Here is a 25,041-nt window from a genome sequence, read left to right as displayed (position 1 = left end):
TGCCATGGCTAACTTGATAGGTTGGACTTGATGACCTCAAAGGTCTTTTCCAACCTGATTAATTCTGTGATTCTCTGAACTGTCTCCTTCACCTTCACAAACCTGTTCTGTTCAAAGAGGTGAAGTACAGGAAGCACTGAAAAGCTGGAGCAGGGCTATGGAAAACCACAGAATCACAGACCCTCGAGGTTGAGGTGACCTCCAGAGACTGAGTCCAACCCCCCTGCCAAGACAGCATCACCCACGAGAGCTCACACAGGAAGACATCCAGGAGGGTTTGGAAAGTGCCCAGAGGAGACTCCACCTCTCTGGGCAGCCTGCCCCAGGGCTCTGTCACCCTCACTGCGAAGAAGTTTCTCCTCCTGCTGAGCTGAAACCTTCTCTGGTCCAGTTTGGAGCTGTTGCTCCTTGGCTTACTGCTGCTGAGCACCAGAGCTTGGCCCCAGCCACTGCCCCCCAGCCCTCAGCTATCTGTACACATTGCTCAGATCTCCTCTCAGCCTTCTCCTCTCCAGACTGATCAGTCCCAGGGCTCTCAGTCTCTGTCCATAGGGGAGATTCTCAAGTCCCCCAGTCTTCCTCATGTTTCCTCTTCTCCAGACTGAACAGCCCCAAATCAGTGCAAGGGCAGGTGCTGGAGATCTTCCCCTGGGCATCACCACACCCCCTTGTGATGCCACTCTGCAGGGCTGGGATGCACCAAAACACCTTCTACCAGAGGCTGTAGAGAGACAGAAGCAAGAACCCAGCCCCAGCCCCCACCCTTCTCTTTATTTCCCACAGAAACAGAAGGCAGCCTCAAGTGGCCACTCCACAGAAGGCCTCAGCTTGGTCCCAAACACCAACCAGGACACAGCTCATGCCCCCCCCACAGCCCCACTGCCTTGGGCAACTCTCCCTGCAGCCACGGCTCTGTCACCAGCAGGTTTCACACTGTTGGTCCTCAGTCCCTGTTGCCCCAGGACAACCAATTCATGGCCAGTCCTTGACCTTCCTAAAGGCTCTGACCTCTTCTGGGCTCCGCAGGTACTGCTCGATCTCGCTGTCGGAGATGTGCTCCTCGCCGCTGAGGGCAGCATCCGAGCTGGGGGCTGCTCTGCGTAACCTCTTCCTGGGATTGAGGAGGCAGGGTGGCAGCAAGGGCCTCTTGCCACCCTCACCTTGGTGTTCCCCACCTGAGGGACAGCCCTTGCCTGGCACTGCCGGGAGAGGAGAGCCAGGGCAGCCCTCTCCTGGGGAATCCTTGCCCAGAGAACCCTTGTCCAGGGAGTCCTCCTTGTCTTGCAGCCTCTCACCTGGGGAGCCCTTGTCCAGAGATCCCTCACGCTGGGAGTCCTCTCCTTGGGAAGCTTCCTGCAGGCCTACAGCACACTGCTGCTGCTGCTGCTGCTGCTGCTCCTCCAGGCAGAAAGCACTTCTCAGCAGGAAGATTCGGTGCTGCAGCAGGTCCCCGATGTGCTTCACCACTGTTTTCTTGTCCAGTTTAAACACTCTCAGCCAAGCGAGCTGGGAGGCCATGCTCAGCAGGATCTCAAGAAGCTCCTTCAGCCTCAGGTGTGCAGGGGGTGGCAAGTCCACAGCAGCCAGCTTGCAGAACCGTGCCAGGGTGCAGGTGAGGCGGGCAGGGGGCTGCAGGGACTGCCAGGCCAGGAAGGCTGCGGCCGTGACGACGGGGACAGGGTGGCGGCCGGTGACCAGCCAGGTCTCGCTGGCCAGCTCCACCAGCTGCACCGTCCTGGTGATCATCTTCTCCTTGTCCTCCACAAAGGGAGCAGGGACGTTGGCTGTGTGCTGGAAGAGCTGAAAGCTGGAAGAGCAAAGAGCCTGTTGTTAGTGCCAGGGCACAGCCAAGCAGTGCCTCAGAGACTCAGCTCCGGGTGGGTACTTCAGGACCAACACATCCTGGGTCCAGCTGGGGCCTCTGTTACAGGAGGGCTATGGAGGTGCTGGGAGGGGTCCAGAGAAGGGCCATGAGGATGAGCAGAGGGCTGGAGCTGCTCTGCTGTGAGCAGAGACTGAGGGAGTTGGGGCTGCTTGGTCTGGAGAGGAGAAGGCTCACAGGTGACCTTCTTGTGACCTTTCAGTATCTGAAGGGGGCTACAGGAAAGCTGGGGAGGGACTGTTTAGGCTGTCAGGGAGTGATAGGGCTGGGGGGATGGAACAGAGTTGGAAATGGGGAGATTCAGCCTGGAGGTTAGGAAAAAGTGTTCAGCAGGAGGGTGCTGGCAGAGGTTGCCCAGGGAGGTGGTAGAAGCCTCATCCCTGGAGGTGTTTCAGGCCAGGCTGGATGAGGCTCCGCACAGCCTGCTCTGGTGTGAGGTGTCCCTGCCCACGGCAGGGGTTGGGACTGGCTGCTCCTTGTGGTCCCTTCCAGCCCTGACTGATTCTATGATGGGCTTCTGCTCCTGTCACCAAGCTAAAAGCCTGTAACTGAGAAGGGCTGCAAGAGCAGAATCCCAGCCCAGACTGTGATGAGGGAGGCACTAAAGCCATCACAGCCCCAGCACACACAGGTGTCATTGTCCCCAGCCCCCCAGCCAATGCCAGCCCTGCTGATGTGCACCTCCAGGCTACTCTGCCGTACCACAGTCACTCAGAGTGTGTCACTGGAAGGACAAGAGTGAGCTCCCAGGTCAGGAACCCCACCTAGCTGCTGCTGCACCAGTACAGCCGCCCCAGTGGACCTTGCCCCTCTCAGCAGCATGCAGGGCTGAGGGAACCTTTCTCCAGATGATCCAGTGGCCTTCCAGGATCTGAAGTGGGCTACGGGAGGGCTGGGGAGGGACTACTGACAAGATCTTGTAGTGGCAGGATGAGGAGGAATGGGTTTGAACTGGCAGAGGGGAGATCCAAACTAGATGTTAGGAAAGGGCTCTCTGCAGTGAGGGCAGTGAGACACTGGCACAGGTTGAGGGTGCTGAGACACTGGCACAGGTTTCCCAGGGAGGTTGTGGAGCACAGAAGCACAGAATGGGATCAAAGATCATATTGGGTGCTTCTGTGCTCCACAACTTCCCTGGAGGTGTTCAAGGCCAGGCTGGATGAGGCCTTGAGCCACCTCTTCTAGCAGAAGGTGTCCCTGCCTATGGCAGGGGCTTGGACCTGGCTGAGTTTTGAGCTCCCTCCCAACCTAACCCATTCTGTGGTTCTCTGTGGTGCTGCCTTTGCACCTTCACCCCCTGTGTGTCTGTGGACTCCTGCCCTGGCCACAGCTGCATCTCAGAAGCTTTTGCCCCCATCAGTGGCAAAGGCAGGCCTGCGGAAGGGCTGCAGGGGGCCCTGGTACCTGTTGAGGTGTGTCTTCACCAGATCTGCCAGGCTCAGGGCTGGCACGGAGAGCCCCAGCTCCCTCTGCAGGCTCAGGAAGACGCCAGCGAACAGCTCCTGCTTCGCGTACAGCAGGGAGCAGATGGTGCCCATGGTCAGGGGCCAGTTGTGCTGCCGGCAGGTCACGAAGACACAGCAGCCCCCCAGCAGCTCCTTCTTCTCCACGCTGACCAGGTGGAAGCAGGGGAGCTGCAGCGCCCTCTGGAAGTATGACACTGCTGTGTCCTCAAACACCGCGGGGAGATGCAGCACCTTGCAGAGATCCTGGACCCGCCTGATCCCTGGGAGAGACAGAACCCTTCAAGCTCAGCTCACACAGCTCCTGCTGCAGCCTCAGCAGTCAACTGCAGTCAACTTTCACTGCACTGTGAGCAGTTCTGGAGCCCCCAACACAAGCAGGACATGGAACTGTTGGAGCCAGTCCAGAGGAGCCACCAAGATGCTCAGAGGGCTGCAGCAGCTCTGCTCTGAGCACAGGCTGAGAGAGTTGGGGCTGTGCAGCCTGCAGAGGAGAAGGCTTCCAGGAGAGCTTGGAGTGGCCTTGCAGGAGCTGAAGGGAGCTGCAGGAGGGCTGGGGAGGGAATATGGACAAGGTCTGGGAATGGCAGGAGGAGGAGGAATGGGTTTGAAGTGGCAGAGGGGAGGTTGAAACTGGTGTGAGGGAGAAGTTTTTAGAGTGAGGGTGGTGAGAGACTGGCACAGGTTGCCCAGGGAGGTTGTGCTCCACAACCTGTTCCAGTGGGAGCTGTCCCTGCCTATGGCAGGGGTTGGCACTGGCTGAGCTTTGAGCTCCCTTCCAACCTAACCCATTCCATGATCCGCCCAGCCCCAGACCATGGAGAGAGAGCAGATCTGCTCCTGCAGCCCCACAGCCAGCATGAAAATCCTTCCCAGGTCCCCAGTGAGGGTGAAGCAGTTTGCTGAAGGCTGGACACAGACCCAGCTGCTGCTTTCTTGCTTTCCTGCCAGCTCTGGAGGCTTTCACCAGCTCAGAGAGCATCAGAAACCCCCCAAACATGCCAGAACAGCAGCAAGAGAGAGGAGGGGTGGAGGGCACCGACCTTGCTCTTACCTCGCTGCAGGCAGCGGCTCAGCTGCTCCCTCTGGCCAGTGCTCTGCGAGTAGGACACCTCTGAAAGAGAGAGAGGCAGGACAGCCCCACAGTGACTCTGGGAGCAGTGTCACTGAGCGTGGGGATGGTGTCACTGAGTGTGGGGATGGTGTCACTGTGAGTGTGGGGATGGTGTCACTGTGAGCGTGGGGATGGTGTCACTCAGTGTGGGGATGGTGTCACTGAGTGTGGGGATGGTGTCACTGTGTGTGGGGATGGTGTCACTGAGCGTGGGGATGGTGTCACTGTGTGTGGGGATGGTGTCACTGTGTGTGGGGATGGTGTCACTGAGTGTGGGGATGGTGTCACTGTGAGTGTGGGGATGGTGTCACTGTGAGTGTGGGGATGGTGTCACTCAGTGTGGGGATGGTGTCACTGTGAGCGTGGGGATGGTGTCACTGAGTGTGGGGATGGTGTCACTGTGAGTGTGGGGATGGTGTCACTGAGCGTGGGGATGGTGTCACTGTGTGTGGGGATGGTGTCACTGTGTGTGGGGATGGTGTCACTGAGTGTGGGGATGGTGTCACTGTGAGTGTGGGGATGGTGTCACTGTGAGCGTGGGGATGGTGTCACTGTGAGCGTGGGGATGGTGTCACTGTGAGCGTGGGGATGGTGTCACTGTGAGTGTGGGGATGGTGTCACTGTGAGCGTGGGGATGGTGTCACTGAGTGTGGGGATGGTGTCACTGTGAGCGTGGGGATGGTGTCACTGAGTGTGGGGATGGTGTCACTGTGAGTGTGGGGATGGTGTCACTGAGTGTGGGGATGGTGTCACTGTGAGTGTGGGGATGGTGTCACTGTGAGTGTGGGGATGGTGTCACTGTGAGTGTGGGGATGGTGTCACTATGAGTGTGGGGATGGTGTCACTGTGAGCGTGGGGATGGTGTCACTGTGTGTGGGGATGGTGTCACTCCCCGTGTGGGGATGGTGTCACTGAGTGTGGGGATGGTGTCACTGAGTGTGGGGATGGTGTCACTGTGAGTGTGGGGATGGTGTCACTGAGCGTGGGGATGGTGTCACTGTGAGTGTGGGGATGGTGTCACTCCCCGTGAGGGGATGGTGTCACTGTGAGCGTGGGGATGGTGTCACTGTGAGCGTGGGGATGGTGTCACTGAGTGTGGGGATGGTGTCACTGTGAGTGTGGGGATGGTGTCACTGAGTGTGGGGATGGTGTCACTGAGTGTGGGGATGGTGTCACTGAGCGTGGGGATGGTGTCACTGAGTGTGGGGATGGTGTCACTGTGAGTGTGGGGATGGTGTCACTGTGAGTGTGGGGATGGTGTCACTGAGTGTGGGGATGGTGTCACTGTGAGTGTGGGGATGGTGTCACTGTGAGTGTGGGGATGGTGTCACTGTGAGCGTGGGGATGGTGTCACTGAGCGTGGGGATGGTGTCACTGAGCGTGGGGATGGTGTCACTGTGAGTGTGGGGATGGTGTCACTGTGAGCGTGGGGATGGTGTCACTGTGAGTGTGGGGATGGTGTCACTGTGAGCGTGGGGATGGTGTCACTGAGTGTGGGGATGGTGTCACTGAGTGTGGGGATGGTGTCACTGTGAGCGTGGGGATGGTGTCACTGAGTGTGGGGATGGTGTCACTGTGAGTGTGGGGATGGTGTCACTGTGAGTGTGGGGATGGTGTCACTGTGAGTGTGGGGATGGTGTCACTGTGAGTGTGGGGATGGTGTCACTGTGAGTGTGGGGATGGTGTCACTGTGAGCGTGGGGATGGTGTCACTGTGAGTGTGGGGATGGTGTCACTGTGAGTGTGGGGATGGTGTCACTGTGAGTGTGGGGATGGTGTCACTCCCCGCGTGGGGATGGTGTCACTGTGAGTGTGGGGATGGTCGCTCGGACAGCCCAGGCCCCCCTGGCCGACTCCAATCCCGAGTGACCACGGCCGAGGCCACAAACCAGCGCTGCCGCCACGCGTTCGGTGCCAGCCTGGCGCTGGAGCCGCTCAGGCTCCTCTCCGAGCCGCACACAGCCTCGGGGCCGCTCCGCTGCCCCCGCAGGGAGCACAGCAGAGCCCGGGAGGGTCTCGCCGCTGCTCCCAGGCCTAACCCCCGGCAGAGTGGCGCCGTGGGCCCGTTCCTGCGGCGGCAGCACCGTGGGACACGCTGGGCCTGCGCCCGGGGAGGGAGGGAGGGGAGCGGCTGGCGGCACCCAGCCCCCCCGGCCCGGAGGCCCTTCGGACCCAGGGACCCCAGAGCGCAGCGCAGGCAGCACCACGGCCCCGGGGCAGGGTAGGAGTGGCTGCCCGGGGAGCGCTGCCATGGCCCAGACCGACTGAGGACGGCCCAAAGAACCCAAACGCTCCCGGGAACCCCCCCGGGACCCCTCCCGGGACCCACCCCCGGGAATCCCCCCCGGGACCCCTCCCGGGAGCCCCTCCCGGAGCCAACCCGCGCCGGGCCCGCGCCGCACCTCGCAGATGCTCCTCCTCGGTGTAGGTGGTGGTGAGCAGCCCCTCGGCCAGAACGCAGCCGCAGGCGGCACAGACCAGCTGCTGCTGCGAGTAGTGCGAGTCCTCCAGCAGCGCGGCCGAGCCGCACTCGGGGCACCGGCGCCGCTCCGCCATGGCCGCCGCGGGGGAGCGCTGAGGGGGGCGCACCGACAGCCGGGCGCCCTCGGTCCGCCGCAGCCGGCCCGGCCGGGGACTCGCCCCAGCACTCCGCGTTCCGCGTTCCGCGAGTTCCGGCCGGCCGCGCCCGCCGCTCCCGGGGAGGAGGCAGCGGCGGCGGCTCCGGGGGGCACGGAGGGGACAACCCTGCCTCGCCCAGCGGAGAGCTGCAGGAGCGTCAGAGGCCCTGTCCCCGGTATCCGTGCCCCTTCCCTGTGCCGCGGGGCTCTCGGGGCGCCCCCAGCCGAGGATGAGGGCTCCGACAGCACCCAGAGCCCCGCAGCGCTCCCGCAGCACCCAGAGCCCCGCAGCACCCAGAGCCCCGCAGCGCTCCCGCAGCACCCAGAGCCCCGAAGGGCTCCACAGCACCCAGAGCCCCGCAGCACCCAGAGCCCCGCAGCGCTCCCGCAGCGCTCCCGCAGCACCCAGAGCCCCGCAGGGCTCCCGCAGCACCCAGAGCCCCGCAGCGCTCCCGCAGCACCCAGAGCCCCGAAGGGCTCCACAGCACCCAGAGCCCCGCAGCACCCAGAGCCCCGCAGCGCTCCCGCAGCACCCAGAGCCCCGCAGGGCTCCACAGCACCCAGAGCCCCGCAGGGCTCCCGCAGCACCCAGAGCCCCGCAGGGCTCCCGCAGCACCCAGAGCCCCGCAGGGCTCCCGCAGCACCCAGAGCCCCGCAGGGCTCCCGCAGCACCCAGAGCCCCGCAGGGCTCCACAGCACCCAGAGCCCCGCAGGGCTCCGGCACTTGGGGCTCAAGGCCCCGGGGCAGCGGGAGGCAGAGTTCTCCCTTTGCACCCGCAATGTGAGGGCCGTTCCAAGGGGGGGGTGGGGGCAGCGCTGTCACCGCGGTCCCTGCGCTGGCCCTGGCCAGGAACCTTTCGCACATTCATCTTCCCCTTCGCTGCACAGAGACTCTCGGTTCTGATGTGGACCAGCCTGCCCATCAGGTTTCCCCACCCTCTGAGCTATTCACCATGAACTTCTGCACCTGTAGCTTGCAGGGACGGAACGAGCCCCGAAATGCCTCCAGGATGAGGAGCTTGGGGCAGCAGAGGAGGCTCCTGTGGGAGTGCTCAGCACAGAAGACAGCAGGAGCAGAGGGGTGGATTTAAGGGATTTTATTTTAGTGTTCCAGGAAACCAAAAGGCATTTAAAAACAGAGGCACCCAGGCTAAAAGCAGAGAGCACAAACAGCTCACAGATACATTCAGATCCTTCAGTAATAAAACATTTGGTTCTTCAGGCCCTTACAGTCCAGGTGCAGCACCCTGCTGGCCACGGACACCAGCCCTGGGCTCTGCAGCAAGGCTTCCAGTAGTACTGCCAATAAAAGGCTGAGGTACAAGGTTTGTGAGATGCTTTCACAGCCAGGAAGTCAAAGCCTGGACAAAGCAGGACTGGGACCCCCTGTGCTGCTCTGGCAGGAGGCTCAGCACCTTCAACCAGCAGAGAACAGCTCCAGGTTGCCAGACATAACCTGGCTCACCTCAGCAGCTGGCAAAAGAAGAGCTGCCAGGAGAGGGAGTGCCAGGTTGTAAGGCTTTGATTCAAGGAGAGCAGCACATTATTGCTTTGTTCTGGAATGCACAGCACCCAAACTGCCTCACAGCCACACTGCCAGAGCATGGCACAGGGCACTGTGGTGCCTTCAGCAGCCAGAGGCAGTAGTACCCACTTCAGTTCTGACTGAGCAAGAAGCAAGAGCTCAGCCTTGCTTCCCACCTCAGCAGCACCCATTTCAGTTCCAAATGAGCAAGAAGCAAGAGCTCAGCCTTGCTTCCCACCTCAGCAGTACCCATTTCAGTTGAAAAAGAGCAAGAAGAGCTCAGCCTTGCCTGTCCCCTCAGCAGTATCCACTTTAGTTCTGACTGAGCACTAAGCAAGAGCTCAGCCTTGCTTCCCACCTCAGCAGTACCCATTCAGTTCAAAATGAGTAGGAAGCAAGAGCTCAGCCTTGCCTCTCCCCTCAGTAGCACCCATTTCAGTTCCAAATGAGCACAAAGCAAGAGCTCAGCCTTGCTTCCCAGCTCTCCAGTCACAACAGCTCCCAGTAACACCAGTTCCTGCCCTGCTAAGCCACCATTCAAAGGCAGGCACAAGCAGTTCTTCCTGACGCTCTGACCTAGAACATCAGCATCAAGTCCCAAAGACAAATCTGTTAGTGAGGTACAGGCAACCACATCTTCCCAGAGATCCACCCAAGGCACAAGGAGGAAGCAAATCAATCCTTCATCTTCCTCATTACAAGGCACAAAAAGCAGCAGCAGATTTCAGTAGGGCCAACCGGTAGCCGCTCGAAATTCAAGCCAGCAGCCAAGAGCTGAGGATGCTGCCAAGATCCTTCTGCATCTCAGACCCTTCCTTCCCAGAAGAGGGCAGAGCAGGACAGGAGCAGCTCCTTCACCAGCAGCATCCACCCAAATAAAAGAACCTTAGGAAAAAGAAGTACCTGAAGTCTCAGAAGACTCCTTGATGCTTAAGGCTTGTTTCAGCTGCAGCCTCCCGTGGAGGGCAGCTGTCAGAAAAGCTCCAGACTTTGGTAGTTAAGAGTCCTAGAAAGGTAATTAACAACACTCTGGGGGACAGGGAAATATCTTAAACTACTCTTTGCTCCAGAAGGAGAGTCCTGGAGAAGCCTCCAGCAGTTCTCAGTGATTTAGGAAAGCAGTAAGCAGCCTGCTGCAGGGTGGGAGACGATCCAGCTGGTTTAGTCCCTCAGTAAAGTGCTTTGCTGTAGGAAAATTGAGTTAGAAACTCCTCACTTCCAAGCTCAGCCAGGAGTGACCCAAGAGACCCTTCTGACATGCCAAGGCAGGAGTGTTTGCTTTGCTTCTCTGCTACCTGCTCCTTCAGTATCTCAGTTTTTGTCTAAGCCTTTAACAACTCTCCCAGCCCTGAGGAATCCCAGAGATGCCAAGTGGCAGCAGGCTGTTTGCTTTCTGCCCTTTGACAAGAGCTCACCCAAAATAAAGGCACACAACTCTTTCCAGAAGCCTGCTGTGGTGGCTGCTCGACAGGGCTGTGCTGTCTGATGAGGTGGGGAGAGCAGCCCTGCAGAGCAGCCACACACGAAGCAAGGAGATGGAGCTGCCAACTGCCCAGCAAAACCAGCACCCTTTCAGCTACCACACTCGGATCCTTCAGCAGATTCACTCTCCCAGCTACAGATTTTCCCTCCATTCTGAGCAGCAAGTCACAAAGAAAAGCTGATGTGAGCAGTGACTGCTCCTGTCCCCAGGGGAGGGTGGTTTGGTTCCTCACTTGGCTGCATAAGGGACACAGGAAAGAAGAGGTTGTGAGACTGATCCCCTCTGGAGGTCGCTCCAAGGCAAGGCCAGCTCCAGACCCCAGGGAACTCGGATGTGACACACAAATCACCCCAGAGCTCCCCCGAAGCAAGAGACAAAGGCCAGGCAGGTGCACTGTGGCATCCACACCCACTGGAGACCACAGAACCTGGGGGGAGCTCCATCTCCCTCCTGTGAATCTGGATCAGGATCCCTGGCAGGAATCTGAAGTCCATAAGAGAACAGCTTCTGATTTAAGACTCCTCACCAGCATTCCTATGGCAGACATATCAGGACACCTCAGTGCTTCCTACACCCACCCCCTGTAAACCTCCCCTGGAGAGCAGCTTGGAGACAACTTCAGCAGATGACCTAAGTTTGGCTTCCTTCTTTCCCACCCAAGGTTTAACTTAGACTCCACTTGTAGGGCACCAGCTACTTTTTAAAGCACAGCCCTGGCCTGGCCACTCCTCTTTGGACTTCTCCAGCTGTTGGGGTTTTTAAAGACAGTCAAACCCCTCAAGCTCTACTGCACCAGATTTCATATTGCACTACAACACCAGCTATGGAATGAAGAGGGCTTGAGCTACCCAAGCTGCTACAGAACAAACCCATTACTAACAGCCCACCTGGACAAAAGACCATCAGTGCCTTGCTGGCAAGCAAAACACATCAAAGACCCTTCACCCACCTGCCTTTGGATTAGAGGCCTGAACAAATCTTCCCAAGCAATGGAAAGGACCAAAACAATAAATAAGCTGGCTCCAGCTGTGGACTGCACAGGCAAGAGCTGATGTAACTCCTAATCACACTGAGAGTTGCTCAAGGCAGAAAGAGGGAAAGAGGTCATTTTCTGTGGGCAGCACAACCTGTAACCTCCTACTTCACATCATCTCCTTAACGAATCTAACTCCAGCAGCAGGAATTCAGTCCTTTGTCCAACCAACAGCCCCTCAAAGCTTTTACATCTTCCCAGCTTTCTTGTTCCCAGAGGTTGAGACACGCAGAATGTTTGGGGTCTCCTCCATGACCCTGACAAGCAGGTTGTCGATGTAGTCCTCCAGCTCCCTCACCTGCACATCCTTCCTGGTAATTGTATCCTTCTGTTTCAGGACCAGCTGGATCAGCTCATCGTGTGTCAGCTGAGCATAGGCATAGGCAGGGTCTGAGGGCTCATATTTCTGAGAGAGAAGAACAACAAGGTCAGCACAGGCATGCAGGCACTTCTGCAGAGCAACAGAGTGGGAGCTGCCAGCTGGCTTGGGCCAGGCCAGCCAAGATTCCTGCTCCAAATGGCTGAGAGCCCTGGAGAGGAGAAGGCTGAGAAGGGATCTTGTCAATGCCTGTGAGTGTCTGAGGGGTGGGTGTCAAGAAGGTGCCAGGCTCTCTTCAGCAGTGCCCAGCGATAGGGCAAGGACCAATGGGGACCAGCTGGAACCCAGCAGGTTCTGCTTCAGCATGTGTGAGGGAGACAGAGCTCTGGAGCAGGCTGCCAGAGACACTGTGGAGTCTCCTTGTCTGGAGGCTTTCAAGACCCACCTGGATGCATTCCTGTGTGCCCTGTCCTGGGTGACCTTGCTTTAGTGAGGGGTTAGACTGGATGATCCCTGGAGGCCCCTTCCAACCCCTCCCCCATTCTGTGATTCTGTCTAAAATGACCTTTTGGTGCTTAAGCAAACCCAGCCTGGGCCATCTGCAGAGGCAGCAGCACACAGTCACCCACTGCTGCTGTCACAGCCACGTCATGGCTCACTCACATCCCCTCCTGATCACCTCTGGGGAGCCAAAGGAGATTTAAAGCCTGTCCCCACCTTAGGGGACTGAGGAAAGGAAAGTTGATGCCTCCCCCATGGCCTAAATAATGCCTCTCAGACAGGGGCTCAGACAAAGCCCAGAGGAACTCTGCTGGATTTACTGCCCAGGCTTTGCATTCAGGTGTCCCTTTCCTCCATACCTTCATGTTCATCTCCAGCAGCTTTTCATTCATGGTGCTGATGACATTCAGGGTTTTACTCTGGGGTTTGTTTGCTGTGGCATTCATGGGCTTCACAGGATGGAGCCTGCACAGAAAACCAAGTTCCTGTTATTGGGGCAGCTGCACAGCTCTCCAGCACCACACAGCTCTTCAGACTCAAAGCAAATACAGCAAGGAACTGAGGAAATTCCTGCCCTGCTCCATCTCCAGAGAGATAGGATCTGGGAAGAGGAGGCCTTTCTGCCTGACCCTTAGGGTGCTTACAAGAATACTCCAGTCCTCTGCTACCTGGCACTGGAGACAAAGCAGCAGTAACAAGAGAAAAGCCAGGCCTGCAGGAGAAGGCAGAACACAGCCACAGCTACTCTGCTGTCTGAGCCTCCCCAACAAGAGCACATGAAGAGGTGAACACAGCAAGCTCTCACAGAAGAGAACTTCTTGCAACATATCAAATACTTCTACCCACCCTGGGCCAAGCCTGAATCCTGCCTTTCTGCTCTGAGCTGACACCACAAGCTGCCAGAAGGTGCTGCCTCCAGCTGCTGGAGCAGGGCTGCCCCTGCCAGCTGCAGTACAGCCAGGAAACGTTGCTTGCTTCTCAGAAAACTCCAAGCCAGCAGCAGCTCAGGTCCCAGACAGAGCTCTGCAGGTGGAGCACTGAGGGCTGGCAGGTCAGTGGCACCACTCCTCAGCTACCAGCAGCCCGGGGGAGCTGGAGACAGCTCTGGGAAGCAGCCCTGAGCTCTAGGAGAAAGCTGTGAGTCACTTCGAGGCTCAGGACCCCACTCCAGCCAGCAAAGGAAGCATCCCAGTTCATGAGGCTTCCTGTGACCACTCTCCCATTCCTGGAAACTGGATCAACCCCAGCCCATTTCCCAGTTGTGGATGACAGGACTGCAGCTGCTGAACTGGGACCAGGCTTCCCCCAGGGTTTGGCTCCCTCTGGAGTGCTGCTCCCCTCCAGAGCTCTGTGCCTCTTATGCAGCCAAGGAGGTTCATCTGCTGCCAGCAACAACCCCGCTGTGGCATCAGAGGACCCAGGCCCTACCAAATCCACAGGCCAAGGGGAAGTCAAGGCTGCATCATGCCAGGTGCTGCAAACTCCTGAGCTGGAGAGGCAGATGTGTGCTGAGAGGAAGGAAAAGCAGGCTCACAGCAGCAGCCAGGCACTTGCTGTGTCTTGCCCACGTTCTCTCACCTGTGCTTAGCAGCAGAGGTTTCACCACTCTGCTGGCTTAGGTTAGGGCATATGTCAGAGGGTGAAACCCAGGCCTGGAGAAGCTTCTTCTTGCCACAGTCTCCTGCTTTATCTGCGCAGCCCTCGGCTGTTGGCTTTTGCGGAGACTCTGCCCTATGATTTGGGGTGTCAGAGGGGAGAGGGTGAGAGGAGAAGCAGGACTGGGGAGGACTTGAGAGGGAGGAAGAGGAAACAGAGGGCTCAGAGAAGTCTTGCTCAGCAACTGCACTTCTATTCAGCTCTTGTTCCTCCAAAGGAGTGCCCTGTTCCCTGGAATGAGACATCACACCTAAGCCTGAGTCAGCTACCTGCCCCTTGGCACTGTCAACACCCACAGCACCAGCAGCACTTCCTCCTCTTCCTCCCTGATCAGCTGGGGTTATCTGGGCTGCAGCAGAGCTACTGCAGTGCTCGTGCAGGTCTTCAGGCAAAGGCACTGCACCTAGGGACTGCTTTCCTGTCTCTGGAAGGTTCTTCTCCCCTGCAGCAAGCCCAGGGGTCTCCTGACAGTCACCCAGCAGCTCCTCATCAGAGCCCCCCTCCAGAATGACAGGAAGAGTGGCCAGCCTCAGGGCACGCTCCCCCCCGGAGGGAACAGCAGACCTCAGCCTTGGGACACAATCACCTGAACCATCCTCACCCTCAGTTCTGGAGTGCTTGTTGCTGCTGTGGTCTCTGAGCACCACTGCTGCAGTGCCAGTCATGGATGAGCTGCCCTGGGGGAGGCACTCAGCAGCATCTGAGGCTTTGCCATCAGGTAAGGGGGGCCCAGCAGCAGGTTTTACACCACGGCCTGAAGAAGGCACTGCAGCACTTAACTCAGCAGGCTGAGAACCTGGCAGGCACTTCAGTGTGACAGACAGGCGTGGGGCTGGCTTTGGCACCTCACTGCCAGCCCTCCTGACCTCAGCTTGCTGAGGGGACAGAGCACAAGCCCCCAGGGCTGGCCTGGGGGGAGCTGCTGGAGAAAATGAGTCACCTTTATCAAGGGGAGTTTCTCTGGGTGCATATTCTTCTCCTCTCTTTCCACCACAGATCTCCTGCTCCTCCTCCAGCCCCCTCTCAGGGGAAGGCAGCTGTATGGCACCAGTCCCTGGTGAGAGGCTGCTGCTGCACTGGGCAGGAGAGCCAAAATGTTCACCATCCTTCGTGCAGGGTCCAGCACTTGCACCAGCCTGGAGAGCAGTCTCACAGCTCCGGATGGGACCTACCCTGTCTCTAGAGAGTTTTACTGGTGGGCAGCAGCCTGCTTCCAGCCTTGGAGCAAACCTTGCTCCCTCTCCTGTCACACCTGAACCCTTAAGTAACATTTCACTGAAATCCAAGTCCTGCTTTGCACCTTCCTGCCCACCTGAAGTAACTCCCTCTGACCCATGAGGGACAAAGGACAGAGATTTCCTGTTGCCTAGCTTGCTCCCTTCCAAAGAACTCTCAACCTGCTTCTCAGGAGCCAGAGCAGGGCTGTCAGGAGGAGTGCCCAGAGGGTTTGGTGCAGCTTTGACATCACCACCAGCTAAAGCCACATTTGCATTGCTCCCTGCGGCACCACGACCAGAGTGCTCCAGCTCAGCAGGGTGCTCAGGGGAACAGCCTTCACCACCAGCAAGGCAGAGAGGGGGAGATGTAGCAACAGCTTTGAAACCTGGCACATCTGCTTCCCACCCAAGCTTGGACACAAAGGGATTGCTGCCATTAAAGTGACACTTAGAGGGGACAGAAGCTGGCACAGCTTGGGGAGCTGGCCCCTGGCCCCGTGAGCTCTGCTCCCATCCAGAAGCAAAAGGATTATTTGTGCTAGCAGAGACCTGCCCAGGAGGAGCTGCTTTGGGAACAGGGGGTGAAAGATGCTGGGCTGAAGGGAAATGAGCACCACCTTCAGGAAGCAGGGCTGAGGGTGCCCTGCCCCACTCTGGGGTGAAGGGGTTCTTGCCACTGAAAAGCTCTGCAGCAAGAGCAGGAGGAGAGGTGAGAGATGCAGCAGCCCCAGGCCTGCTCCCAGGGTCTGGCCCTTGGCCCTTCTGCCCTGTTTTAGGAACAAAAGGATTGTTGCCACTCCTGACACAGTGTCCAGACAGAAAAGCAGGAAGGGATTCAGGTGCAAGAGTAGGAAGTGTGGCTTTGGTTTCCTCCTCTGCAGGCAGGCCCAGTCTGCAAAAAGGGACAAAAAACTCGCATGTCACTTGTGACTGCAACAGCAGGCAACAGACAAGCTCAGCACCAGGCTCCACCAGCTGCTAACAACTGGAGATGAAGTAGACTTGCAACAGACCTTGGAGCCTTTCTGACAGGCTTTACATGCTTAAAGGTGTCTTGACAGAGCACTGCAGCTGTGCCAGAACACTTCTGCTCTGGAGCCCGCACAGGTCACTGAGGTGGCTGCCTTTAAGCACTGTCACCTTCTGCACCCCAAGCCACCAGGTTAGTATCACGATGCAGGATGTTTAAACTGGAGGAAGCAGAGGAAATGAAGAGTTAGAGACAGACACAAAAGGCAGACTTATCAGTAGGACACACCCACAGACATATATATAAAAGCATAAACCCTTTTGGTTTATATAGATCTGAAGGGCAACAGGAGCAGAGTATCCAAAAAAGCCTGCTGGGCAAACTCAGCCCTGCTCAGCACTGCCAGGAGCAGGAGGGCTCCAAAGTGACCACTTCTGAAGCCAAACAGAGCAGAGATAAACAAGAGGTGTTAGAACTGGCATCTCACAGCCTGGGGCCAGACAGAAGTTAGTGTTGTGTAGGAGACACAGCAAGAGAAACCCCACCCCTGCAGCACCTGCACCGAGTCCCTGCTCCAGCGTCACCTCCCAGGACCCCGCCTCTGCCCACCTGCTTTGCATGCCAAGGAAGAGCCCGGAGGTCTTATCTGTCATCAAAGCACCCAACAGCTCTCTTTTGTTATCAGTGCCCCTCAGACCCACACAGGATGCCAAACCAGGAAGCTGCTTGGCAGAAGCAGCCCAGTTCAAACCTGCCACCGACACTGCTCAGCACCAGCTGTGTCACCACGACTGACCTGGGCTTGACAGCTTTGGTCTTTGTGGGTGCAGGAGCTTTCTCAGGCCTCTGCTCTTCCTCAAAGGGGTTGAGTGGCTGCTTCTTTGCACAGACATCTTCTGCATGGTGCCAGTCTCCTGGAGGACTCCCTCTGCTTCCATCTGCTGTGAGTTCTAAGTCTTTAGTCTCTTGCTCACTCTTTTCTTCTGGAATGTTGTTGGCCTCATCCTGCAAGGTCCTGTCAGGGATATTCTCAGTATCACTGCTCTTCACTCCATCCTTCTTTCCAGTAACCAGAGAGAGCAAGGCAGACTTTCTGTGCTCTGGTTTCTTGGTCTCTTTCATGACCTCCACGCTCAGAGGGACGCTGGGTTCTAGGTGCTCTTCGCTGCTAAGTAGTTTGTACGATGGCAAGGTCATGGATTTAAAGGTCTCCAAGGATGCAGACCCAGAGAAAGCATGACTGGGAGATGTTCTTCCTGCCTCTTCAGGTGCTTTAGCAGATCTGGAAGACAGGTTCTCTTCTGATGCAAAGAGCTGCTTCCTCCTGAAGTTGCGAGGAGAGGGGGAGGATGCTGGAGTGTTGTCCTTTGTCCTGCTCTCTTCCATGTAGATGTGGCTGCCATTGATACACAGGCTGGACTTGGACACTGGGTCAGCTTTGGACTTCAGGCCACTGAAGAGAGAGAGCCCTTCTTTCCTGGGGTGGTTAGTGGCCCCTTGGTTTAGGGGCCTGTCCAGAGTTGCTGTTTTACGAGATTTAAGTACAGGAGAAGGAGAGGCCTTCCCTTCCAGGGCACTTCCACAGGCTTCTGGAACAAAAACACAAACAAGGAGCAATTCAAGAGCACCCTCTCCTTTGGGGCTGCCACCTCAGTGCTTCAGTCATCAGCAGAGTGCAGCAACAGAAACATCACAGAAACACAGCACCATGCAGGCTGGCAAAGCCCCTCGGGATCACCAAACCCAACCTAGAGCCCTGCTCTACATGAGTCACCTTAACCCACAGCCCTGAGCACCACATCTAAACCACCCTGAACACCCCCAGGCTGGGCGACTCCAGCACCTCCCTGGGCAGCTCATTCCAGCCCCTGACCACTCTCTCCATGAAAAACTGTTTCCTAATGTCCAATCTAAACCTCCCCAGACTCAGAGCAGCCCCTTTCAAAGCTCTGGGGTCCCCTCCCACTGCCAGCTCTCAGCAGAGCAGATCACCCATGCCATTTAGTCACCTAAAGCCACCACAGGCCACACCATGAAGCTGCACCACCAGGTGCAGACACTGCTTGCACAGTGTCTCTGCTACCCCTCACGGCAAGCTTGGCTGTGAGTGCCTGCTACGTGAACCCAGCCAGGCACAGAAGTGACTCCCTCCAGATGCACTCAGCAAGGATTTAAGGCAGTGTAAGCACAGCCTCGGAGAGAGGCTCTGTGCCCCCCAAGTGCCAGCACTCACTGTCTGAGGCAGCAGAGGGCTCGGACTCCTCATCGTCCCACTGCGACTGGAAGTCACTGGGCCGGAGCAGAACCCTCTGGGTGACAGGCTGCTGTGTGGGCAGGACTGACATGGACTGGGAGAGGGAGTTCTTCTGCAGGCCAGGCTTGGAAAACAAGCTTTTGAGTTTGGATTTCTTCTTTTCCTTCTCGACTGCCTCCTCGTCGCTGTCGCCAGAGGAGTGAGCGCTGCTGGGGACGATGGCCGAGGCCGTGTCGGAGAAGCCACTGCCCCTCTTCCCCTTCAGCCTGTCCTTCAGCTTGCCAAAAGCAGAGCGAGACTTGTCCTTGGCAGACAGATCAAACATGCTGGCAGTCATGTTGCTCCTCATGAACTGGATGTCCACTTCAATCTCCCCTCTCTCCTTCTCCTTTTTGCCTGGCTTGGAGCGAAGCTTGTACCACCTGCAGAGAGGAGGAGGTTGGGCTTTAGGAATCACTGCTTGGGAGGGCACTGGAGGGGGATGTGATTTAGAGCCACAGGGGGGGCTGCTGGCTTGAGACCCAAGTAAAGCTGGAGTGTGAAAGGTAAACAAAGGAAAAAAGTCCTATGGCTACGTCACTGGACCTTAGGTGCCAATGGAAACAACTTCTGATGGTAAACAGAAAGGATTTGTTTTAAAAGGCAGACCAGGAAGGGGTAGAAAAAAGGGCAGGGGGGAGGGGAAAAGGCACAGAACAGAGACACAGGAGCCAGAAAGAGAGAAACACAGCACAGAATAGAGACACAGGAGCCAGAAAGAGAGAAACACAGCACAGAATAGAGACACAGGAGACAGAAAATGAGAAACACAGCACAGAATAGAGACAGAGGAGTCAGAAAAGGAGAAACACAGCACAGAACAGAGAAACAATAAGCAGAAATCACACAGCAGAGAATAAAGAAACAGGGCCCGGAAACAAAGAAACAGAGCACAGAATGAAGAAACAGGAGGCAGAAAAGAAGACACACACACACGGAATGCCCCAGTTGCAGCCTAGCCATTCTTCTTTCTTCTATCTGGCTTCCTGAACTTCAGAGGACTTTGAAGTGGGCATAAAAGAAGCAGCCTCAGAGCTGATACTGGTCCCAGAGCCTGCTCACAGCCTCCACGCCCTCATACCATTCATTCCAGCTCCTTCCCAGTCCCTATCTTAATGCCTCTTAAGCCAAGGAACCCCTAATCAACCCTCTGGGAGCCGAGCCAAGCCTCACCAACTGGCTGGGGCTGCCCACTCACCTCTGCAGCTGGGCACAGGAGCACCCCAGGAAGGACATTCACAGAATCATGGAATTGGTTGGGGTGGAAAAACCTCTAAGCTCATCCACTCCAACCTTCAACCCAACAGCACCATGGCCACTAACGTTCCACAGTGCCATGGCCACAGGTTTCTTGGACACCTCCAAGGATGGGGACTCCACCACCTCCCTGGGCAGCCTGTGCCAGTCCCTGACCACTCTTGCAGCAAATAAATTGTTCTTCATCTCCAACCTAACCCTGCCCTGGCACAATATCAGGCATTTCCTCTCCTTCTATCACCTGATCCTGGGGAGAGGAGACCAACCCCCACCTCAGTGCAACCTCTTTTCAGGGAGCTGTAGAGCAATGAGGTCTCCCCTCAGCCTCCTCTTCCCCAGACTAAGCAGCCCCAGGACCCTCAGCTGCTCATCAGCTCTGCTGCTCACAGACAAACTCTTGTCCCTCCTCTGAAACGCTGCTCCAGACTATTCAGCACATCAAGGAAGTACTGGGGGTGGCCTAAACCACACCACCACACCTGCTGCTACCACTCGATGACTTTCTAACCGCAACAGGGCCAGGGAAGAGAATTCTTCTCCCTGCACACCACAGCTTTTGTCCGTGGCTGGAGCCACAGACGCCCTGGCTCCGCAGAACCGACAGGAGGAGCCGCTGGGAAACGCTGGCTTCTTCCTCCTCTCCAGCTGGAATGGGACGGGAAGGGAGCAAAGAGAGAATGCAAAGCTGCCTCTCGCTTGGAATGCCATCTTAAGTCCTGGAAGTGATGAGAGGACAAAGCAGTTGGCTTCAGAGGGAATTCAAACCAAGCATTAACTCGGGAGCTGACCCCAGAAACACTGCAGAGGGAAATGCACTCCCGAGCCCCACAGCTGGGTTAAAGAACTGAAGTCAGAGCATAGCTTTTACACCTGAGGGCCACACAAGGCTTATGAGGAGCAGCTGAGGGAACTGGAGTTGTTTAGTCTTCAGAAGAGGAGGTTGAGAGGAGACCTCAGCACCCTCAAGCCCCTCAGAAGAGGCTGGAGTTCGATAGGGATTGGTCACTTCTCATATGCAGCAAGTGACAGGACAGGAGGAAACAGCATCAAGCTGTGCTAACAGAGGTTCAGGTTGGATATTAGGAACAACTTCTTCCCAGCAAGGATTCCCAGGCACTGGAACAGGCTGCCCAGGGAGGTGGTGGAGTCCTCATCCCCGGAGGTATTTAAAAGCCACATGGCTGTGGTGCTGAGGGACACAGCTCAGCAGCAGCAGTCAGCAGCACTGGTGGGACTGTGAGCCCAAGGTGAGTGGTTGGTCTCTTTCAACCTCAACCCCTGACCAGCACCAGGGAAGGGATTCTGCTGGGCTTTGTCAGCTCCCTAAAGCCACAGCAGCAAGGGCAGCACAAATCCTGTGCTGTTAACACAGGTCAGTGCTAAGCACTTTTGTTCTAAGCCTCGTGGTTTCCAGGAGCATCCTGCCCTTGTGCAGTGCCACACATGCAGCTCACCCTGAGCCCTGTGTCCTGGGGAAGGGCACAGAACCATAGAATGGTTTAGGTTGGAAAGGACCTCAAAGCTCAGCCAGTTCCAATCCCCTGCCATAGGCAGGGACACCTCCCACTAGAACAGGTCGCTCAAGGTCTCATCCAGCCTGGTCCTGACCACCTCCCTGGGCAACTTGTGCCTCTGTCTCACCACCCTCAACCTTTGCCAGCATCTCACCACCCTCACTGCCAAGAACTTCTTCCTAACACCCAGTTTCAACCTCCCCTCTGCCAGTTTCAACCCATTCCTCCTTCTCCTGGCATTCCCAGACTTTGTCAATAGTCCCTCCCCAGCCCTCCTGGAGCCCTCTTCAGATCCTGGAAGGCCACTCCAAGCTCTCCTGGAAGCCTTCTCCTCTGCAGGCTGCAGAGTCCCAACTCTCTCAGCCTGTCCTCAGAACAGAGGTGCTCCAACAGGCTCTGCCCCAACAGAACACAGCGAGGGGCAGCTCAGTGATGCCAGGCACTGCACTCCAAAAGCCAATCAGGTGCTGACAACCTGCCCCCAGACCACAAAATCCTTCATTCCTGAGGTCAGTGTGCAGCTGTCCATCAACACAGGGAGTTGGATTAGATGACCTTTAAAGGTCCCTTCCAACCCAAAGCATTCTGCCATTCTAACACGTTTCTGTTCCAGATGAAACCACTCCTGGCCAGCGACAGGGCCAGAAGGGCAGCTCCACGCTTGGCAAAAGGAAAAGGCTTCAAACAGAGCACCTCGGGCTGGGGGAGTGACACTGACAGCTGGAAATCGTCACTGAATGGTCTGGGTTGGAAGAGACCTGGAAGATCATCCAGTTCCAGCCCCCCTGCTGTGGGCAAAGGACACCTCCCACCAGCCTGGGTTGCTCAAGGCTTCATCCAGCCTGGCCTTGAACATCTCAAGGGAGGTTGTGGAGCACAGAAGCACCCAATGTGATCTTTGATCACATTGGGTGCTTCTGTGCTCCACAACCTCCCTGGGCAACCTGTGCCAGGGTCTCACCACCCTCACTGGAAAGACCTCAGAAGGGCTGGGTCCTCACTTCTGTGCTCCACAACCTCCCTGGGCAACCTGTGCCAGGGTCTCACCACCCTCACTGGAAAGACCTCAGAAGGGCTGGGTCCTCACTTCTGTGCTCCACAACCTCCCTGGGCAACCTGTGCCACTTTCTCCCCGCCCTCACTGTCATGAGTTCGTCTCCACTCTCCATCTCCCCTCTCCCAGCTCAAAGCCATTCCCCTTCCTCCCAGCACTCCAAGCCCTTGTCCAAAGTCCCTCCCCGAACATCAGGAATTTCCCCAGGAGCATCGAAGTTGGATTTTGGGTTGGTTTTGGGGTTTGCTTTTCTTTTTGCCCAGCCCAGGAGGCCCGGCAGAGAGGGCTGACTCCCTGAACTCTGCTGACTCGAAGGCACCTGGTGCTCGGCGGCGTAAACACAGCAGCCTCTGACACAGCCTTAATGACAGCCGCGCGGTAATTGAGGCTCTGCGAGCGGCGACAGCTTCAGCGGGAGCCACGAGGCGGCCGCCGGCCTCGGCCAAACCGGTGTCAACACCTGGGGCTGCTCGTGTGAAAGAGGAGGAAGGTGACTCAAACCACATCACAAGGCTGCTGACTCCCAGCAAAACCCCTCCCAGCCGCCGCTGAGAGGCTCCGCCGCTCCGTCCCGGTCCCGGTGTTTACGCTCAAAGGAGCAGGCATGACGCAGGGCTGGCGCTGGGGGTCAGGAGGAGAAGTCTCCCAGCTCGGTGCCCTGCTGGCAGCAGTGAAGCCAGCCCCTGCCAGGTGGAACTGTCTGCTCCGAGGTGCGCTTGGGCTCTGCCAGGCGTTCAGGCAGGAGCCTCCACGAGCAGCTGGCCGCAGCCTGGTGTGGCTCTCCGGTAAAGGCGTCTGAGCTGCCGCAGCGTGCCCAGAGCAGGGCAGCAAAGTGGTGAAGGGCCTGGAGGGCAGAGAGGTCTCCCTGCGGGGTCTGAGGAGCCCCCGTGGGGCAGGAGGGCTCCCTGCCAGATCACCACACCTCTGTGGGTCACCATGCGACGTGGGGGTGCCTCGGCAGAGACCCCTACCCCTGTGCGGCACAGGGGTCCCCATGGGGCACACAGGTCCCCCACGAGAACTCCACACCCCTGCGGGGCTGAGATTTCCACACGAAACAGGCCAGCCTGCAGCACTGGGGCCACGCAGCAGCACCCCAGGCCCCCGCCGCTCTCCCCGGGTCCCGCACACAGCCGCGACCCCTGCGGGGCACAGAGACCCTCCCAGGCCATTTCGTGATCCCCTCAGAGCTCCCGACCCCATCTCCCGGGGGCCCCTCGGTCCTCTCACAGCTCCCCGTTCGCCACCGCCACCCTGTGCCACCCTCGGTCCCCTCCCAGCCCCAGGCCCACCTGGTGTGCCGCCGGCCGCCGGCTGCCCGCAGCGCGGCCAGATCGACCTCGGCCCGCCCCAGGAACTTGTCGAGGCCGACGAGGGCGCGGTGCAGCACGGTGAGGCGGAGGGCGGCGGGACGCGGCGGCGGCGGCAGCTCGAAGGTGGCCTCCTCCCGCCACAGGGGCTGCCCCTGGCACCGCTCCGCCACCGATGTGGAGAACTTGTCGCGGCCCAGCGCCATCACGGTGTACGCATCGCTGCCGCCGCCGCCCGCCGCCGCCTTGGCGCGCAGCCCCCGCGCCCGCAGCACCGTCACCTGGACGTGGGTGGGAACCCAGGCCGGGGCCGAGCCCGCGCCCAGGCCGGACATGGCGGCGGCAGCGGCAGGGGAGCGGGAGCCGAGCGGCAGCGGCTCCGGTGCGCGGCCCCGGTGCGCGGCGGCCCCGCCCCTCTCGCGAGAGCACGGGGCGGGGCCGGGAGGGGCGGGACTCGGAGGGGGCGGGGCCGTGGCTCTGGGGCGGGCAGGTGCGCGGCGAGGGAGAGCTGCGCCCGGCGGAGAGCTGCGGCGCCCGTGCGAGACAGCTGCGTGAGACAGGTGTGTGACAGGTGTGTGACAGGTGTGTGACAGATGTGTGACAGGTGTGTGACAGGTGTGTGACAGGTGTGTGACAGGTGTGTGACAGATGTGTGACATGTAGACAGGTGTGTGACAGGTGTGTGACAGGTGTGTGACAGGTGTGTGACAGGTGTGTGACATGTAGACAGGTGTGTGACAGGTGTGTGACATGTAGACAGGTGTGTGACAGGTGTGTGACAGGTGTGTGACATGTAGACAGGTGTGTGACAGGTGCGAGACAGCTGTGTGACAGGTGTGTGACATGTAGACAGGTGTGTGACAGGTGTGTGACAGGTGTGTGACAGGTGTGTGACAGGTGTGTGACAGGTGTGTGATAGATGTGTGACAGGTGTGTGACAGGTCTGTGACATGTAGACAGGTGTGAGACAGGTGTGTGACAGGTGTGTGACATGTAGACAGGTGTGTGACAGGTGTGTGACAGGTCTGTGACATGTAGACAGGTGTGAGACAGGTGTGTGACAGGTGTGTGACATGTAGACAGGTGTGTGACAGGTGTAAGACGTGTGTGATAGATGTGTGACATGTGGAGAGGTGACAGGTGTGAGACAGCTGTGTGACATCTAGACAGGTGTGTGACAGGTATATGACATGTGGACAGGTGTGTGGTAGGTGTGACAGATGTGTAAGGTGTGATAGGTGTGTAATTGGTGTGACAGGTGTGACACAGACAGGTGTGCAGGTGCAGATGTGAGCAGACATGTATGGACATGTGACAGCTATGTGCAGGTGTGACATGTGCAGGTGGCATGCAGGTGTGTGCAGGTGTGCCATGTGCAGGTGTGTGCCATGTGTAGGTGACATGCAGGTGTGTGCAGGTGTGCCATGTGCAGATGTGTGCCATGTGCAGGTGGCATGCAGGTGTGTGCAGGTGTGTGCCATGTGCAGGTGTGTGCCATGTGTAGGTGACATGCAGGTGTGTGCAGGTGTGCCATGTGCAGGTGTGTGCAGGTGTGCCATGTGCAGGTGTGTGCCATGTGTAGGTGACATGCAGGTGTGTGCAGGTGTGCCATGTGCAGATGTGTGCCATGTGCAGGTGACATGCAGGTGTGTGCAGGTGTGTGCCATGTGCAGGTGTGTGCCATGTGTAGGTGACATGCAGGTGTGTGCAGGTGTGCCATGTGCAGGTGTGTGCAGGTGTGCCATGTGCAGGTGTGTGCCATGTGCAGGTGTGTGCCATGCGCAGGTGACATGAAGGTGTGTGCAGGTGTGTGCCATGTGCAGGTGACATGCA

At 57.9% G+C, this 25,041-nt stretch overlaps 2 protein-coding genes across 6 annotated transcripts; both read right to left on the bottom strand.

The window, feature by feature from the left end:
• Positions 1-752: 752 nt before the first annotated feature.
• On the bottom strand, positions 753-7,055 carry BRF2 (BRF2 RNA polymerase III transcription initiation factor subunit). Its single transcript, XM_064175534.1, has 4 exons — positions 6,861-7,055; positions 4,400-4,459; positions 3,287-3,608; positions 753-1,807 (listed from the first exon to the last, which is right to left on the bottom strand). Exons 1-4 carry the CDS (start codon positions 7,012-7,014, stop codon positions 973-975), a joined length of 1,371 nt encoding a protein of 456 aa, XP_064031604.1. The 5' UTR covers positions 7,015-7,055; the 3' UTR covers positions 753-972.
• A 1,103-nt stretch (positions 7,056-8,158) lies between these two features.
• Positions 8,159-23,585, bottom strand: RAB11FIP1 (RAB11 family interacting protein 1). 5 transcript variants are annotated; one of them, XM_064175522.1, is made up of 6 exons: positions 23,191-23,585; positions 18,014-18,456; positions 16,577-17,369; positions 13,516-15,702; positions 12,297-12,402; positions 8,159-11,523 (listed from the first exon to the last, which is right to left on the bottom strand). In XM_064175522.1, exons 1-6 carry the CDS (start codon positions 23,541-23,543, stop codon positions 11,305-11,307), a joined length of 4,101 nt encoding a protein of 1,366 aa, XP_064031592.1. In that variant the 5' UTR covers positions 23,544-23,585; the 3' UTR covers positions 8,159-11,304. The 5 variants fall into 5 exon arrangements, with proteins under 5 accessions (XP_064031592.1, XP_064031594.1, XP_064031593.1 ...); XM_064175524.1 differs by having other exon boundaries at positions 13,516-13,668; XM_064175523.1 differs by having other exon boundaries at positions 16,577-17,366.
• Between the last annotated feature and the right edge of the window lie 1,456 nt (positions 23,586-25,041).

The sequence above is a fragment of the Pogoniulus pusillus genome, chromosome 42, assembly GCF_015220805.1.
Source record: "Pogoniulus pusillus isolate bPogPus1 chromosome 42, bPogPus1.pri, whole genome shotgun sequence".
In the NCBI taxonomy this organism is placed as follows: domain Eukaryota; kingdom Metazoa; phylum Chordata; class Aves; order Piciformes; family Lybiidae; genus Pogoniulus; species Pogoniulus pusillus.
The sequence above is the reverse complement of the archived record's forward strand: the minus strand, read 5'-3'. Positions and strand labels throughout refer to the sequence as shown.

Excerpts from the sequence above, each read along its gene's own strand:
- BRF2 (XM_064175534.1), bottom strand. The coding sequence starts at position 7,014 with ATGGCGGAGCGGCGCCGGTGCCCCGAGTGCGGCTCGGCCGCGCTGCTG. Across the intron at positions 4,460-6,860 it reads CGAGGAGGAGCATCTGCGAG|AGGTGTCCTACTCGCAGAGC; the intron begins GTGCGGCGCGGG and ends TCTCTCTTTCAG. Across the intron at positions 3,609-4,399 it reads GAGCCGCTGCCTGCAGCGAG|GGATCAGGCGGGTCCAGGAT; the intron begins GTAAGAGCAAGG and ends TGTCTCTCCCAG.
- RAB11FIP1 (XM_064175522.1), bottom strand. The coding sequence starts at position 23,543 with ATGTCCGGCCTGGGCGCGGGCTCGGCCCCGGCCTGGGTTCCCACCCAC. Across the intron at positions 18,457-23,190 it reads GGCGGCCGGCGGCACACCAG|GTGGTACAAGCTTCGCTCCA; the intron begins GTGGGCCTGGGG and ends TCCTCTCTGCAG. Across the intron at positions 15,703-16,576 it reads ACCAAAGCTGTCAAGCCCAG|ACTGGGCCTGCCTGCAGAGG; the intron begins GTCAGTCGTGGT and ends CCCTTTTTGCAG.